This window comes from Stylophora pistillata, chromosome 10, assembly GCF_964205215.1.
Source record: "Stylophora pistillata chromosome 10, jaStyPist1.2, whole genome shotgun sequence".
Classification (NCBI taxonomy): Eukaryota; Metazoa; Cnidaria; class Anthozoa; order Scleractinia; family Pocilloporidae; genus Stylophora; species Stylophora pistillata.
In genome coordinates, this window is record NC_142528.1 from 15,627,979 (window position 1) to 15,642,279 (window position 14,301).

The window sequence follows — 14,301 nt, forward strand, 5'->3', positions numbered from 1 at the left end:
CATTGCCTGAAAAATGGTCATACATATCAACTGAACTTTATTTGCAGGAGAAAAACACTTTTTTTATCAAAAAAATTAATGAGATTAAAATAGGGAGTCACCGTGCTTGTTTTAGAGAAAATCACGATCTAAAACACGAGGGAGTTTCCAGTCTCATCGATCAATCACGAATTTTTCATAACCAAATTTGAAGGGGACCTCGCTAGGAGGAGCCCTTAATTAGAGAAGAATGGGCCAAAATTGGCCAACTAGGCTTCGTAAAACTTACTTTTCTAAAATCAACGCACGGCTTTTTGAAGATTAAAGATAATCTACAATTGGCAACTAAAATGAACGATTTTTACGAAGTAGAAGTATTGTCCTTTTGAACTTAAAAATACACCAAATTCGAGCATTTTTAGTATGGAAGTAATTTTCCAGAGCGTTTTTCTAAAAACCCTTATTGCCCTTGAACAATCAACGCACGGCAAATAAAAGAGTAATCTCTACTCTCACAGAATCCGTTTTAAGTTTGAAAATTGGCCGATTGGAACCTTTATCCAGTTACAAATGAATAAAGGGGGTAAGTTCTAAAGAAACTGTGGTGCTGCGTCGGTGGGGGTAACAAGGTAATTTGGAAATATCAACTAAGTTGAAATTGTAAATTGGCCACCGTAAAGAGTTAAAAAGCTGACATTTCGAGCGTTAGCCCTTCGTCAGAGCGAATGAGATTTACTCTGACAAAGAGCAAGAACAGAGGGAAAATAAGTTGTCTGTTCTGAATGATCGCTTTTCTTTGTGGAAGAACGAATACATGTTAATAATTAGAATTTCCATTAGATATGAGCCGATGCAGTTTCCTGAAGTTTTCATGATGCTCAGTGTTCTACTTGTCCCTGGAGAGTTTTACCAGATATTATCTTGGCCATTTAAGGATAAGGTGTGCTTAACACTGATTAATAATCAAAACTCAGCCAAAGATAAGAGAATGAACATACCGTCCGTGTTTGATTTTGGAGAGGAAAAAACAAATCCTCAGAGGCTTCTTGCCGGAAAGAATATCGGTGAAGTCTCTACGACTTTTACCACTGCATTAAAACTTTAAAAAAGCAGACCTTTTAGAATGAACGATACTATTTTCGTAATCGCCAGCACGGAATAATGCACTGATCAACCATAATGAGAACGGTGGTAACCTTGTCTCTTGTTCTGCTTACCTTTTGTAGAACAGAAGAGACTAGTATATACCACGTCTACTACGGACATCCTGCGCGGCCTGGGACCGAGTGAAATAATACTTGTTAGGAACGAAATAACATTTCGTTTCCTCAGTTTTTATCCTTCTGGTTGACCTGTCTCTCACTGGAAAACTTTTCAAAATTAACGGTCAGTATGCTTGTCTCCTGTTTGTGGAGGGGACTATATTTTGAAGTTTTATCATTTATTCATTCATTCAATTTTCATTCCAAACCTTTGTAGTGACGTTTGCGAATCCCATTCTGGAAGCGCTCAAGAAGTCACTTTTCTATATGGGAAGGAAGTTTCAACAGTCAGTAGCAAAGTTGGTAGGGTCAGTTGTCAGCATATAAAAATATTGGCTTTGTCCACATTACATTCAGATCATTTTTGCATGAATAGCAGCACAACAAATCAGCGTTAGTATTTCATCGACAGGGCTGAATAACGTATACGCATGCGCTGGGTTTTGTCGCGGAAACACGGATTTTGAGTCGCTCGCATGGTTGATCTCCTATTCTGTAGCTTCGAGGCGTTGTTTTCCTTGCCGCTTTTCTTTTACAGAACAACCTCCTAAAATTTGGTACACCCCCTAAAAATTTTCAAAAATTAATTTTCTCCTTTAAACCTTTGGAAATAGGAAAGTGCCTTCGACGAAAACAGAGTTCCTCGGTTTTAAAGGTAAGCCCGTATTATTTTCCGCCAATTTCGCTAAATTTTAGACCTAGGACACTTGAGCCCGCGTTGTTGACCACACACCCGCTGACGTTGCATTTCATTATTCAGCTCTGTCTATTTCATCGGGAGCCTGTTCTCCGTTTGTGTTCTCTTTTTGACTCTCGGGTCACACCCAAACAAACCAAGGCATCAGCTTCTAGTTTTACTGATCAGAAAACAAAATCTACCGAAGCCTTAGGGAAGATGGGAAGCTTTTTTCTGGTCGCTCGAGACATGCCGACTTTTGAAGTAGACGTCCAGTGTAAATGGTTGGAAGAAAATGTACCTGAATTCGCGTTCAGATTACTTTAAAATGTGCTGCGTTCTTAAACTTGCATCCTACTTTTATCCATTTTAGTTGATTCACACTCAGTAACCGCTAAGCATTTATAACTATATGATTGATTGGCTACCTCGCGGAAGTTACCGTGCGATTTCAGTTGCGTCGTTTCTTGCTTTGGCCCAGAACGCTGATTGGAAGATCTTGTTGACAGTTATTTGGAATAAATTCTCTTTTCGTTAGTGGCCTCAATGACAGCAGTAACATGTAAGCAGTCCATGTGCTGTATCAGATGTGTGTTGATACCCAATAAAGTAACAACAGGACGAAGATCTAGCACGAATTTTCTGCAACAGTTACGTAATTCATAAATGGTTTCAAAAAAGTAACTTTGATATATAGGAAAATCATAAACTCATCTACAATAAGTCTGCACTCAACAAAATCAACCTTTAGATTCAGGCTCATTCGTTTTAATTTTGTTTAGAACATAACCAAAGTAAAGCGCGCCCTCTGATCGGTCAATTTAGCGTCCGCCATTTGCCTATGAGTGTACGCTGCTGACGTGAGCAAATGCAAAGACTATTTTTCCGCGCGCGCTTGTTTTTTCTGGTCACGTAAGATTTGTTAAATAAAAGGGAACTCTTTAGCTACAATGTATCAATGTTATGTTAGAAAACAAATGGTAAACACCACAGCGTACACTATTGAGTTATGGAGGCACTTGAGAGGTTTGCTAAACACTCAAGAAGCTAGAGTCGCTCTCGGCTATCGCCTCGAGCGACTCTTACGCTTCTTTCGTGCTTAGCAACCTCCCGCGTGCATCCATAACTCAATAGTGTACCCTGTGGTGTTTACCATTTGTTAATCAACGTTTGTATCTGAGTCATCAAAATGCATTGACAAGTCAGTTTACATGTATCTACTTCGGGAGTTTTCATCGGCCTCTTGTTGAAACTTGAAACTTGATGAGTGTGTGACGCTTACCCGAAGAAAAGGGCAAAATCCTTGTTACCATTTTGTCCCGCTATCACCCCCTCCTATCCAAAGAAAACTTATGTACTTTTGGAAAAATAAATGGTAGGGTAGTGTTTCTTGGCAGTATTTAGTCATTCGCCAGTATTAACCAGAAAGTAAGTGTCGACCCACCATCTTGTAGTCGGGGGTAGTTCAAATACGAAACAAGAAAATCACGGTAATGAAGAGGCCTGAGCAAAGGACCATGTCTCAGTGGGTGGGAAAGAAAGACGAATGGCGTCTACATATGCGTTATTGACCAAGCCTGAAGTCAAGATGGCAGGATTTTGGCTGATTTTTTTTTTTTTTTTTTTCGCGTTTTTATGGACCGAGACGAAGTCGATGTCCATAAAAACGCAAATACAGAACGAGGCTAGTATCCAGTCATCTTGACCAAACAAGCTTGCTCAATATAGGACTTATTATATAGCGAAAAAAGATTTCGCTTTAGTGAAAATTAGGAATGACTCGTTGAGAGCCGGGAAAGAAAGCCATGGTGTTTGTGGCACAATAACCCAAGAGGGTCCTTTAACTTTTTCTTTGTTTTGACTGTCTTCCGCTTTATGTGAGTACGGCAATGTCTAAAAGCTACGAACTATGGAAGCCCGTTCAATGCCCCTATTTTCTTGCGTGAGATCAATCCGGTCACGGTCCTGAGCGTGCAAAATAGGCCATCTTACCCACTCGGGTAGCCAATCAGAACAAAGAATCCGCCTTCTCTTGCTCAAGGGCGCTGCCAGATATATAATAATATACACTTAATTATAGTCCTGAGGGAAACAGTTAGTTTTGTTTTCCCGAGAGTGCTGATCTTTCATGAGACAAGTTGAAGGAAACATCAGGACTCTCCGTAAAAGAAAACTAACTAGTCTTCGGAGGGACCATGAATGAAGTGTCCAGTGGTATATTTTGACTTTTCCTTAAACAATCATATGGTAAAAATCAAACAAAGACGGCACAAGTGCTCTATTCGCAATCGTCGACCCTGCGGGCGGGCAACAACTGCACAATTGTATCCCGGTCAAGATACATTTGAATTCGATCAGGGGTACGTGACCAAGAATCAACCAATCACAGGGCTTGTTTTATATTCACAAGTATATTTATTAAGGCGGGAAATTTATTTTTTCATTTTATCTCTGGAAGATGAATATAAACTGCAACCAATACTATGCACATTAGGTATGTAATATATTAAATTGAGAATTAACTTATTTCAACCGTCTCTTTCTGGGAGATTCAGATCCAAAGATTGGAAGGGGAACGAAGTTAGTTCAAGACAGAGGATCTGAAAGCGCAGGGACATCCGTTGACATTTTATGTAACAAGAACACGCCGGTTACAAGCCATACGGTCCGTGAGAACTTTCCGTATTCACCACGATGAGAAGTGATCTCACTTATTAACGCAGTTGTAATTAATATCCAAGGAAGGAGAGCTTTAAGGTTAGACATAAGTCTTTAGAACATAAACCCTGCGTTCTGCAGACTTAAGCGAGGATCCCGAGGGATCTCATAGCAATTCTGTTTGTCCTCACTCCATTTTTATCGGAGAAACCGAGCGTGCAACTGATTTTTAACGGAGAAACCGAGCATGCAACTGATTTTTAACGGAGAAACCGAGCATGCAACTGCGGAGTCCTAGGATTGTAAGGCATATTTGTCAAGAATTCAACCGACTGTTTTCAGGAATGAAAAAGTTGAAGCGGTGTCTATCTCTTCTTTTGTAGAGCTGGAACACTTGTCATAGGTCGCAGAGCTGAAAATAAGCAAGAGAGCAGTCAGCTTTCGCATGTAAAGGAAGAATTCATCGTTAAAACATTTCGACGATTTGCTCAGAGTCAAAACCAACCAAAAGGGAAACAGTGCCGATGTACAGAACACATTTACACTTTTCTGACTCGAAAACAAATAAAAATTTTTTGTTGTGGAATCGTTATTGTGTTATTCCCGCGCGCGTCAGTCTATCACATCCTATTAAACAAACTTTTTTCAAAGCTTAGTCGCTGGTCTTATGATAAAATGCCCATTCACTGAGGTCGGGTTGGACGGGAAAATATTTGGCTCTCGTTCATAACGCACGGTCCTCTTTGCGCTCCGTCCGCAAGTCATGGCCTCAAGCCAATATCTTCCCGTTCAGTCCTCCCACAAAGTCCACAATAAGTAGTCTTTTTCTAGTAATAATCTAATCTCTTAATCTTATTTCTACTGTTTATGTCCCTGTTACGTACCGGGATCAGCGACTTTGCCTGCTGACTTTGGATCACTATAGTGAGACACAATTCTCTTATCATTTGTCAGCTGGACATCTTGTTCACCTCCTTTGTTGCTACAATACAACAGCACAAAGGCATTGACAAACAAACAAACAAACAAACAACGGTCACGGGTTTTTTCAAGATTCGGCACCCAAAAGTGCTCTTCAGAGACAAGTACTCCGCACATTAATAGGGACTTTAAGCAGTCAGAACGGCAACGCCACCGAAGACGTCGATTAAAAAATGAGTTTCTACTTTTAGTTAGAATTTTGAAAATGGCTGCATGTGTTTACCGTCTCATAGGGCGCCAGACCTCAAACTCAACATAACGCATAAAAGTAGCGTTGAGTTCCAAATGTGAATTAAAATAACTTGCCGCCGCGGTTTAGCTTCACAGACGACGCAAATTTCGGTGATTTCACGTTGTTGTTTTGCAAAGGACGGCTAAGAAATGTACAAAGTTTGAAAACGCACGTGCTGGGCTATTGTTCTGCCAATTAGATCTATTGTTTTTCCACGTTCTCGTTGCCTTAGCCGTCGTGGTTTGCTTAAAGTCCCTAATCACTAAATGACACAGTTGTTACTACAACTGACGTTGCTGCTACTCTTGTGTCCCATTTATCTCATTCCAACACTGGAACAGTGAAAAAGTACGGGGAAAATTTATTGGGGCATGTATGAAAGGAAATCATTCAATCAGTGTGGTACTTCTATGGAATGGAAAAGTTTCGATCCTTGTTCGTAATGATGACTATTTTTTTTTTAGGTAACAATAACTTTTTTAACGTACTGTATCGATGTTGTAAATGCTACGTGAAACAGAAAAAAAAAAAAATGCAAAAAATCAGTTCAAAGGCCAAGAACGTACGCTTTGTTATAAGCCGGGATACATATTTAAAGTAACCTTCATTTGATAGGGAATAGAAGCGATAAATTCTAATACTATTGACAGTGAAAATAAGGCAGTTAAATGTGTGGATAGTGTCAGAACAAGCACATGAAAAGAAACTGAGGACAATCAACATTTTGACCAATTAAAGTGTTATCACTTTTGATCACTGTTAGTTTTCACCCAGCTTACCTGAGAACATTTTTGCGCTCTGCCAGAGCGATCTGTTCGTGATCAGTGAACAGTATCGTGTGGTGTGGAGTGGGCAAGTCTATGTTGGGGAGAATTCCTTTGGTTACAGCCGGTACTTGTGGTAGGATGCCATGATACACTAACAAGTCATCCACTAACAGCTAACAAAAAAAAAAAACAAAACAATTCAAAATCCAGTTCAAGTTCATATGACAGAGATTCAAGGACTCCTGGAAACGTACGACCAAACGAATAGTATCTCCCAAAACTGAGACTGTGTGCACAAAAACGGAGTCCGTATTCTTTGGAGTTTTTACAATTCTATAACATGTTCTTTCCTTCCAATATTTCCTGCTGTCGTTCAAGATACAAACATTCATTCCATTTTCATTACTTTCTATTACCCATTAGTATAATTTCAGAGCTGAACAAAGAGTTTCCAGCAATCTGATTGGTCGAGCGGTTCCCTATATCAGATACAATGAATATATGAAGTTCATATATTTTGAACTGCGGTATTAGATAGGTATGATGCACGATCCTCGCAGTAGATAGCGCTATTTATGCAATAGCGAAAATCAGACCTGAAAAAAAATCAGGCCTGTACGGGATTCGAACCACTGACCTCTGCGATACTAGTGCAGCGCTCTACCAATTGAGCTAACAATCGATTTATCACTTTCACGGGTTTATTACGAATCAATTTAACGGCCTGCTCCCAGTTGGCTTGTTAGCTCAATTGGTAGAGCGCTGCACTAGTATCGCAGAGGTCAGTGGTTCGAATCCCGTACAGGCCTGATTTTTTTCAGGTCTGATTTTCGCTATTGCATAAATAGCGCTATCTACTGCGAGGATCGTGCATCATACGGTTCCTTATATGACGCTATATAAACCGCTCCGCGCGGTTTATATAGAATGTTACACTAAAATGTTAATAAATGTTACTAAAATCTTGATTTTAGAAACTTCTCTGTTGTTCAGCTCCGAAATTATACTAAAACAATTATTCGCCTAAGGTTCGGTGAATATTGTCGCATAATCCTCTCGACTTCGTCTCGGGGATTATTCGACGATATTCACCTCGCCTTCGAACCTTAATATATCCAAACTTATTTGTGCCACTGTTCTACTTTGGTCAAAATCTCTAAACAAATGCATCTACAGCTATACATTTCGCTGTTAGTTTCATTCCTTAGATATGGGTACCAGCGAACGGCTGTCCGTGGAACTTGAAAAATACCAGAGAGTAACTCTACGACTAGGGAAAGCAGTTGAAACCATAACCGTTTTGTATGGTATTATGGCATAACTGGGATGACACCCATATTCCAACAGTATGATTACCAGTCTTACCCCAAACTGCTGAACTCCTCGGATCGGCGTTTTACTGTAATTCCAAACTTTTACCATGGAAACTGTTACAGGCTCATCAAACACCACATAAATCAAATTGATCTGAAAACGATCAATAGAAAAATTTGTTAAATGCTAACTGTGGAGTATGCCCATGATCTTAGTAAATCATCATGATAAGCATCATATTTCCTAAAAAGTACTTTTTTTTTTATTTGTTTGAGTATTGTTTCGGAATTTCTTTGGTGAAGCAGTTTTCAGTTAGATGTCGAAAACATTCCTCGACTGCATTTATTTGGCTTTAGTTTGCTCCTTAAAAGGAAACTTGTGCCACGTTCTCAAAGATGAGAAGCAAAACGAAAACAAGTTAGCGGCTTGCTCACTTAGGATTTCACGCTCTGAAGTCCGTTTACATGTATCTACTTCGGGAGGTCTCATCTGCCCATTAGTGTTGGTGTGTGACACTTAACTAATATCATTATCCAACTGTACAACAGTAGAGTACAAATAACGCTCGAATTGAGTACAAATATCCCGCGATATTCTTCAGTTGGTTAAATTGTACCGTTCAAAAAACCTGTTTAACCAGTCGGTTGCACGCGTTTGTCTGTCTCAAGGCGGAAAGAGGTTGGGCGATGCAGTCGACTGCGACCGACTTCGAACTACATTGACTTTTTCCGAAAATGGTGGCAAGTTTGGTATTGGATGAGCTGAAAGATTATTTGGCCAAGATCTAACGGACTAACATTTCATTTCTACCAATTTCAATAAGTCGTCGTTGAAGTTTGTTATTAATAGGTTGGCAGAAAGAGGGGTGAATACACTGAATGTTGAACAGATTAAGAAGGCTTCCACGCAAACTTTGAAACATAAGTTTGCGACGATCTGACACCCGTCATTTAGCGAGTGTGTAAAAAAAAAAAAAAAGCGCGTTTATTTTGATGGCGAAACTCATGAAAATACTCAGCGATGCTACACAATGAAACGTCCAGTAAGTAACAAACGGTCCTCACCATTCCCGGCAAGACGGGAGCCAGCCACATGTGTCGTCCATCATAAGTGTCATTCACACCGTCAATCAACTTATCAGGAGTTCTTGTATCATCCACTACTCCTGGTAACACGTTCACACTGTGAGGATGAGCGGTTATGTTGTTTTCCGTGAGGCGTATCCTGTAGCCATTTTCATCGTAAAATTCCAGGCCATTAAGACCCACGTAGTAAGGGTCACCCCAAGTGGAAAACAGCTGAAATTGAAATACGACTAGAAAGAAGTTAAGGAAACGTGATCCACAGAGAGTATATCTACTTTGTTCTCTTTCGAATGAGAAAATGTGGTGTTTTGGGCAAAAAAAGGTTGAAAAGTTAACGACTTCAATTATTTTCCCTTTTGTTTGGAGGGGTGACTTAATTGATAGCTTATAGTGTTGAAACTTTCCCTTTTTCAGCTCTTTTTAGAAAACGATTATGAAATGATTGAATGAAAAAAAGCTGAGCTTAAGAGTTATTTCTAGGTTATTTGGAGTTTGAATTGAATTGAAATCATTGAAGTCAACTGTAAAATGACAGTTTTCCTTTGTCTACACTATGCAATCAAATTGACACACAACGTTACCTAGGATTGAAGGAGAAAATTGTCAACAAACTATTTTAAAATACTGATAGGTTTATCAGTCTGTGCTCTAGAAGGATACAACCACAGGGCATTAACGTGGGTTCATAGTCTGGCATAAGCTTTTTCAAATTCACTCTGCTTTCAGATCTAAAGACAGAATAAGTAAGGGTAAGATTAACAAATGTGGAAACTAGCAAAACCTAAACAACACCACTTCAGAATCAAATAAGGACTATGCATCCCGCAATGCTCTTTGGTGTTGCTTCGATAAGTTTTGGTTTAGTTTAAATGTTCGGTGCATACGGCGAACAGTTGTCGATTTCTCCGAAAGAGCATGAGGTCACTGCCGGCAAGCTTCGGCGTCGATGATTTATGTACCCCGTTACTAGATAACATTGTTGAAAAAATGCCAGTGGGCTCATTTCAACAGAATTAGTAGGAATAACGAGTGATAAAAACAGCTATTCACTGCACACGATGTGAAAAAAGCTACAACAACTGACCAGCAATCAGTAAACGTTGCAAATAAAAGACGCCTAAACATCCCATTACTTTCCAACCGTAAAGAAAAGCAGTTCCCTTCATAGTGGTAAAGAATCTAATGAAGAAACAGTTACAATACCTGCGTTCCACGTCCTTGGTCATCGCACCTTGCACTGCATATCCTCTTGTCGTTTTGATAAAGAAAACATCCTGGCCATGATCAAAATGCATATTACCCGGCCCTGCAACACAATTGTATGAAAATATAGAGATGTTAGACGAAAGAACGTCCATAAATATTGTGGAAACGTGTGCCATCTGAAACAATCGGTTCACCTTTTCGCAAGAGAAATCCTTCAGGTGGTGAAATATTCCTATCATCCAGCTTAACGTGAACTTGTTTGGCCTGTGAACGATAAGAATATACGTAAGTTACATTGTAATAAAGTTACAAAAAATACAAAAACGTAATCACAAACTTAATTAGATTAAGAAAAAAAAACTTGGTGAAGAGAGACACTTGACTATCTACGTGACTCAAAACATACGTATTGCTGTCCCTGCTGTCTTTGCGTAAAAGCTGCTCCACTTGCTTTTCAGACGTTGGAGTGCAATGAACAGCTTTCGTTTAATTCCTTTGTCACTGAATACATACCCCTCTAAAGGAATCATCTGTGGACTTGTTGTAGTTCCAAACTCTGAATCCCACTAATGGGGTGATTTGTCCCAAGTCTATTGTCAGAAGATGATCCTGTCCGTCAGTAAACGGTATCAGCCACATGTGTTCGTCACTCATTGTCACGTTTGTTCCATTTATCAATCTGTGGGGCAACAATCAAAAGTTAAAGTTAGACAAAGGTACTGGAAAAAACCAGGTGAGTTCTGCTCCTCAGATTTTCTCAACCTGGGTTGCCCTTGAGATGTGATATCAGAACGGCAAGTAAAATATATTTGCAAAATAGTAAAGGTAAAGCCCGCAACGCGAGTCAGTGGGCTCACACTAATGGAACTTATCTACTCTGGTTAAGTAACAGCGAAAACTTAGGACATGTACTGTTCTTTTCAATTGGACCATTTTGATAGATCATGAAGGTCAGGTTTTCTTGACAGTTCGCGCAGACTCAACTGCGAGGTGAGAAACACCATGACAGACAGTAACCTGTTTTGCCAGGGAACTGAACACAATGCTCCTCGCTAGAGTCAGATTAAGGCCTTTCGACCACTAGTTCAGTGCGTTGATTATTACAGATTAAGCTTACATTTGAAAAAATCATAATTAAAATACTGAAATAAATGGATAAAAAAATGCCAGACACAAACCAAAAAAAAGTTAAATTTAACAAAAACAATTAACAGTACAGGCCTGAATTATTTTCAGGTGTGATTTTCACTATTGCTTAAATAGTGCTTTACTGCGAAGGATCGTGCACATATACGTTTCATAACCGCAGTTCATATATATGTATTTCATATGTTTGTTGTTTGATTTATCATCTACGGGTTTATGTCGAATTAATTTGATGGCCTACTCCCAGTTGGCTTGTTAGCTCAATTGGTAGAGCGCTGCACTAGTATCGCAGAGGTCAGTGGTTCGAATCCCGTACAGGCCTGAATTTTTTTCAGGTCTGATTTTCACTATTGCTTAAATAGTGCTTTACTGCGAAGGATCGTGCACATATACGTTTCATAACCGTAGTTCATATATATGTATTTCATATGTTTGTTGTTTGATTTATCATCTACGGGTTTATGTCGAATTAATTTGATGGCCTGCTCCCAGTTGGCTTGTTAGCTCAATTGGTAGAGCGCTGCACTAGTATCGCAGAGGTCAGTGGTTCGAATCCCGTACAGGCCTGAATTTTTTTCAGGTCTGATTTTCACTATTGCTTAAATAGTGTTTTACTGCGAAGGATCGTGCACATATACGAAAAAACAATTAAAGCTGCCGCTGGTCTCCCAACATTGTTCAATCGAAGACAAGATATTGTCATTTTAATGTTTAAGGTTAAGAATAATCTATGCCCACAATGTATTACCAATCTTTTTAAAAGATAACAAAGTAACCATATTTCAGAAACGCTGATTTTATTTTGCCGAGATTCAACAAAGTAACGTATGGAAAACATTCAGTGAAATATTTGGGTCCAAAGTTATGGGCCAGGATACCCAATAATTGTAAATCAGTTAGTTTAAAGACTTTTAAAAAATACATTAGAAATAAGGATTTAAGCACCTTAATTGACGTGGGCAGTGGGTGCAAATATCATCTGTGTTCAACTTGAATATTAACTGTTATTAGCTTTTACAATTTTACTCAGATACATAATTGTGGGAAATTGGCGTAACAGCTGCTAGAAAGTGCTCAATACACACGAGTGTAGAGTGAAATACAATTCAAACTGACTAAAATGAAACACACATGATTCCATGTAACTCATAGATTTCATAGAAAACGAAAGCACGAAACTCAGAGTTACAGGGAATCATGTGTTTCATTTTAGTCAGTTTGAATTGTACTCCGATACATACACTTTTAATATTCATTCCTTTTGTAGATAGCTTTTATCTTGAATCATCCCGTATATAGTTTTGATATATTGTAACTTATCTTAAGTGTCCCCAATTAGCAGCAATGCTAAATCTTTGTAGACACATTAATAAAGTTATGATGATGATGATGATGATGATGATCTCACAAAGGTATCAACCTGAACACTACACTTTAAATGCTTTCACAAACTTGACCTGAGTACTTACTTATCCAGGGTTCTATCGTCATCTTCATATTCAGGAAGGTCGTTAAGATCTCTTGGAGACGCCTTGTTGAAAAAAATCAAGGAAAAATGTATCTGAACCTTACTTATAACATCATTTCAGATGCAAATACTTAGAATTATTTACAATGGAAACTCATTCTCGGGTTTGTTTCACGTGGACACGAATTACGTCATTCCGGAGTTCTTAGGAGATTTCGTTAAAAAAGGTAAACCTAATGGCCCATCATTTTTCTCCATATTCTCATTCTGTTCAGAAACTAAATTGAAATTTTTATTGCCACAACGATTTTTCAAAAAAGCGTCTTCTTATTCCTGCGAAACCTTACTGCGTTAACTAGCATTTTAGACTAGAAGTAATACATCTATTCGTTGACGTACTTTTCGATTCTTGAGTCGCCAAATTGAGATTTCCGTTAAAGGAAGACTGTGGGCAGTGTACCCGTTAGTTTCTCTTCCCAAATAACCAATATTTATACAACTTGTGAGTTAATCCCACATTATAAAAGAATGAATGCTCAGAGTCCTCTCCACCCGCATTCGCTGTATCCATTCACATAACCGAAGCCATTACTCTCTATTTTCAGTGATTAAAGTACCGATAAACTTATTCTATTCTTCCACACCCTCACATCTATCCCTTGCTTTACAATGCATCGTAACTTACCGTCAACATACTGAACGAAACAGGAACGGATTCTTGATTAGGTCCCAGAAGGTCGATTCCAGTAAGTCCCATGTAGTACGGATCTCCCCACGTCGAGACAAAATTGAACTGAAGAACTATAAAACAGAAAAACAACCCAGTGATTTTTGCGTTTAATTGACGTTTCAATGGGAAGGTGCTGGGTCAGACACCCTGTCATGTCGATCTATTTCGTCCCATGCGTGTCCAAAACGAGAGAAAAACAGACTCTTAGCAGTTTAACTATACTTTACCTCGGCCCTCTACGAAGTTAGCAGAACTGTCTGGGACATCTTCTGTTAATTTAGAAATTAGAAGAGGAATCAGTTCAAAGATAACGTTCCCTTGAAGTATTAATTGGATTTAACCAAAGGTGCAGACAATCGTTGACAAGTTATGCTGTGACTAACCTCCGGGTATAAGTTCTGGAGCAGGTTTTGATTTCTTTACATGCTGTTTGGCTGACGTAAACGGTCGATCTCCACTTGTCTTTCAACAAATAGAAAAAAACAGAGACAAATAAGAAAAGCCGCGTCAATTCAAGGCGCATTAGAAAATTGAACTTCATGATGAGGTAGGGGAGCAATACCTTAAATTTCGGCGACAAACTTTTATACTGAGGGGTGGTGGTGAACTACGCTACTTAATCACGACAGTTACAGGTGGGAAAGGCTGATGAACAACATCTCTTCAACTCGAAAATCTACAATATCATATTATCATTAAGATACACACGGAAGGACTACTACAATAGGTTAGTTCCATACCCTTTCTTTTATGTAAAAATTTAACAAATCGACAGTGGTTTAGGGTGATCTGTACTG

The 14,301-nt window shown here is 39.0% G+C and overlaps 1 protein-coding gene and 1 pseudogene across 2 annotated transcripts in view; one reads left to right on the plus strand and one right to left on the minus strand.

Annotated features, from left to right (window-relative positions):
* Nucleotides 1-14,301, plus strand: part of LOC148721943 (uncharacterized) — a 547,091-nt pseudogene that overhangs the window by 273,504 nt on the left and 259,286 nt on the right. The gene's annotated exons all lie outside the window — the stretch shown is intronic.
* LOC111333283 (katanin-interacting protein) overlaps nucleotides 4,172-14,301 on the minus strand; it is a 35,193-nt gene continuing 25,063 nt past the window's right edge. The window contains exons 41-53 of the mRNA XM_088735962.1: nucleotides 13,888-13,966; nucleotides 13,732-13,773; nucleotides 13,460-13,575; nucleotides 12,776-12,837; nucleotides 10,674-10,839; nucleotides 10,355-10,424; nucleotides 10,158-10,260; nucleotides 9,615-9,682; nucleotides 8,934-9,184; nucleotides 7,921-8,022; nucleotides 6,568-6,728; nucleotides 5,460-5,557; nucleotides 4,172-4,987 (exon numbers count right to left, since the gene is read on the minus strand). Coding sequence (XP_088592088.1) covers nucleotides 4,941-4,987; nucleotides 5,460-5,557; nucleotides 6,568-6,728; nucleotides 7,921-8,022; nucleotides 8,934-9,184; nucleotides 9,615-9,682; nucleotides 10,158-10,260; nucleotides 10,355-10,424; nucleotides 10,674-10,839; nucleotides 12,776-12,837; nucleotides 13,460-13,575; nucleotides 13,732-13,773; nucleotides 13,888-13,966 — 1,365 coding nt within the window. The 3' untranslated portion in view covers nucleotides 4,172-4,940. The remainder of the gene's footprint in view (nucleotides 4,988-5,459; nucleotides 5,558-6,567; nucleotides 6,729-7,920; nucleotides 8,023-8,933; nucleotides 9,185-9,614; nucleotides 9,683-10,157; nucleotides 10,261-10,354; nucleotides 10,425-10,673; nucleotides 10,840-12,775; nucleotides 12,838-13,459; nucleotides 13,576-13,731; nucleotides 13,774-13,887; nucleotides 13,967-14,301) is intronic.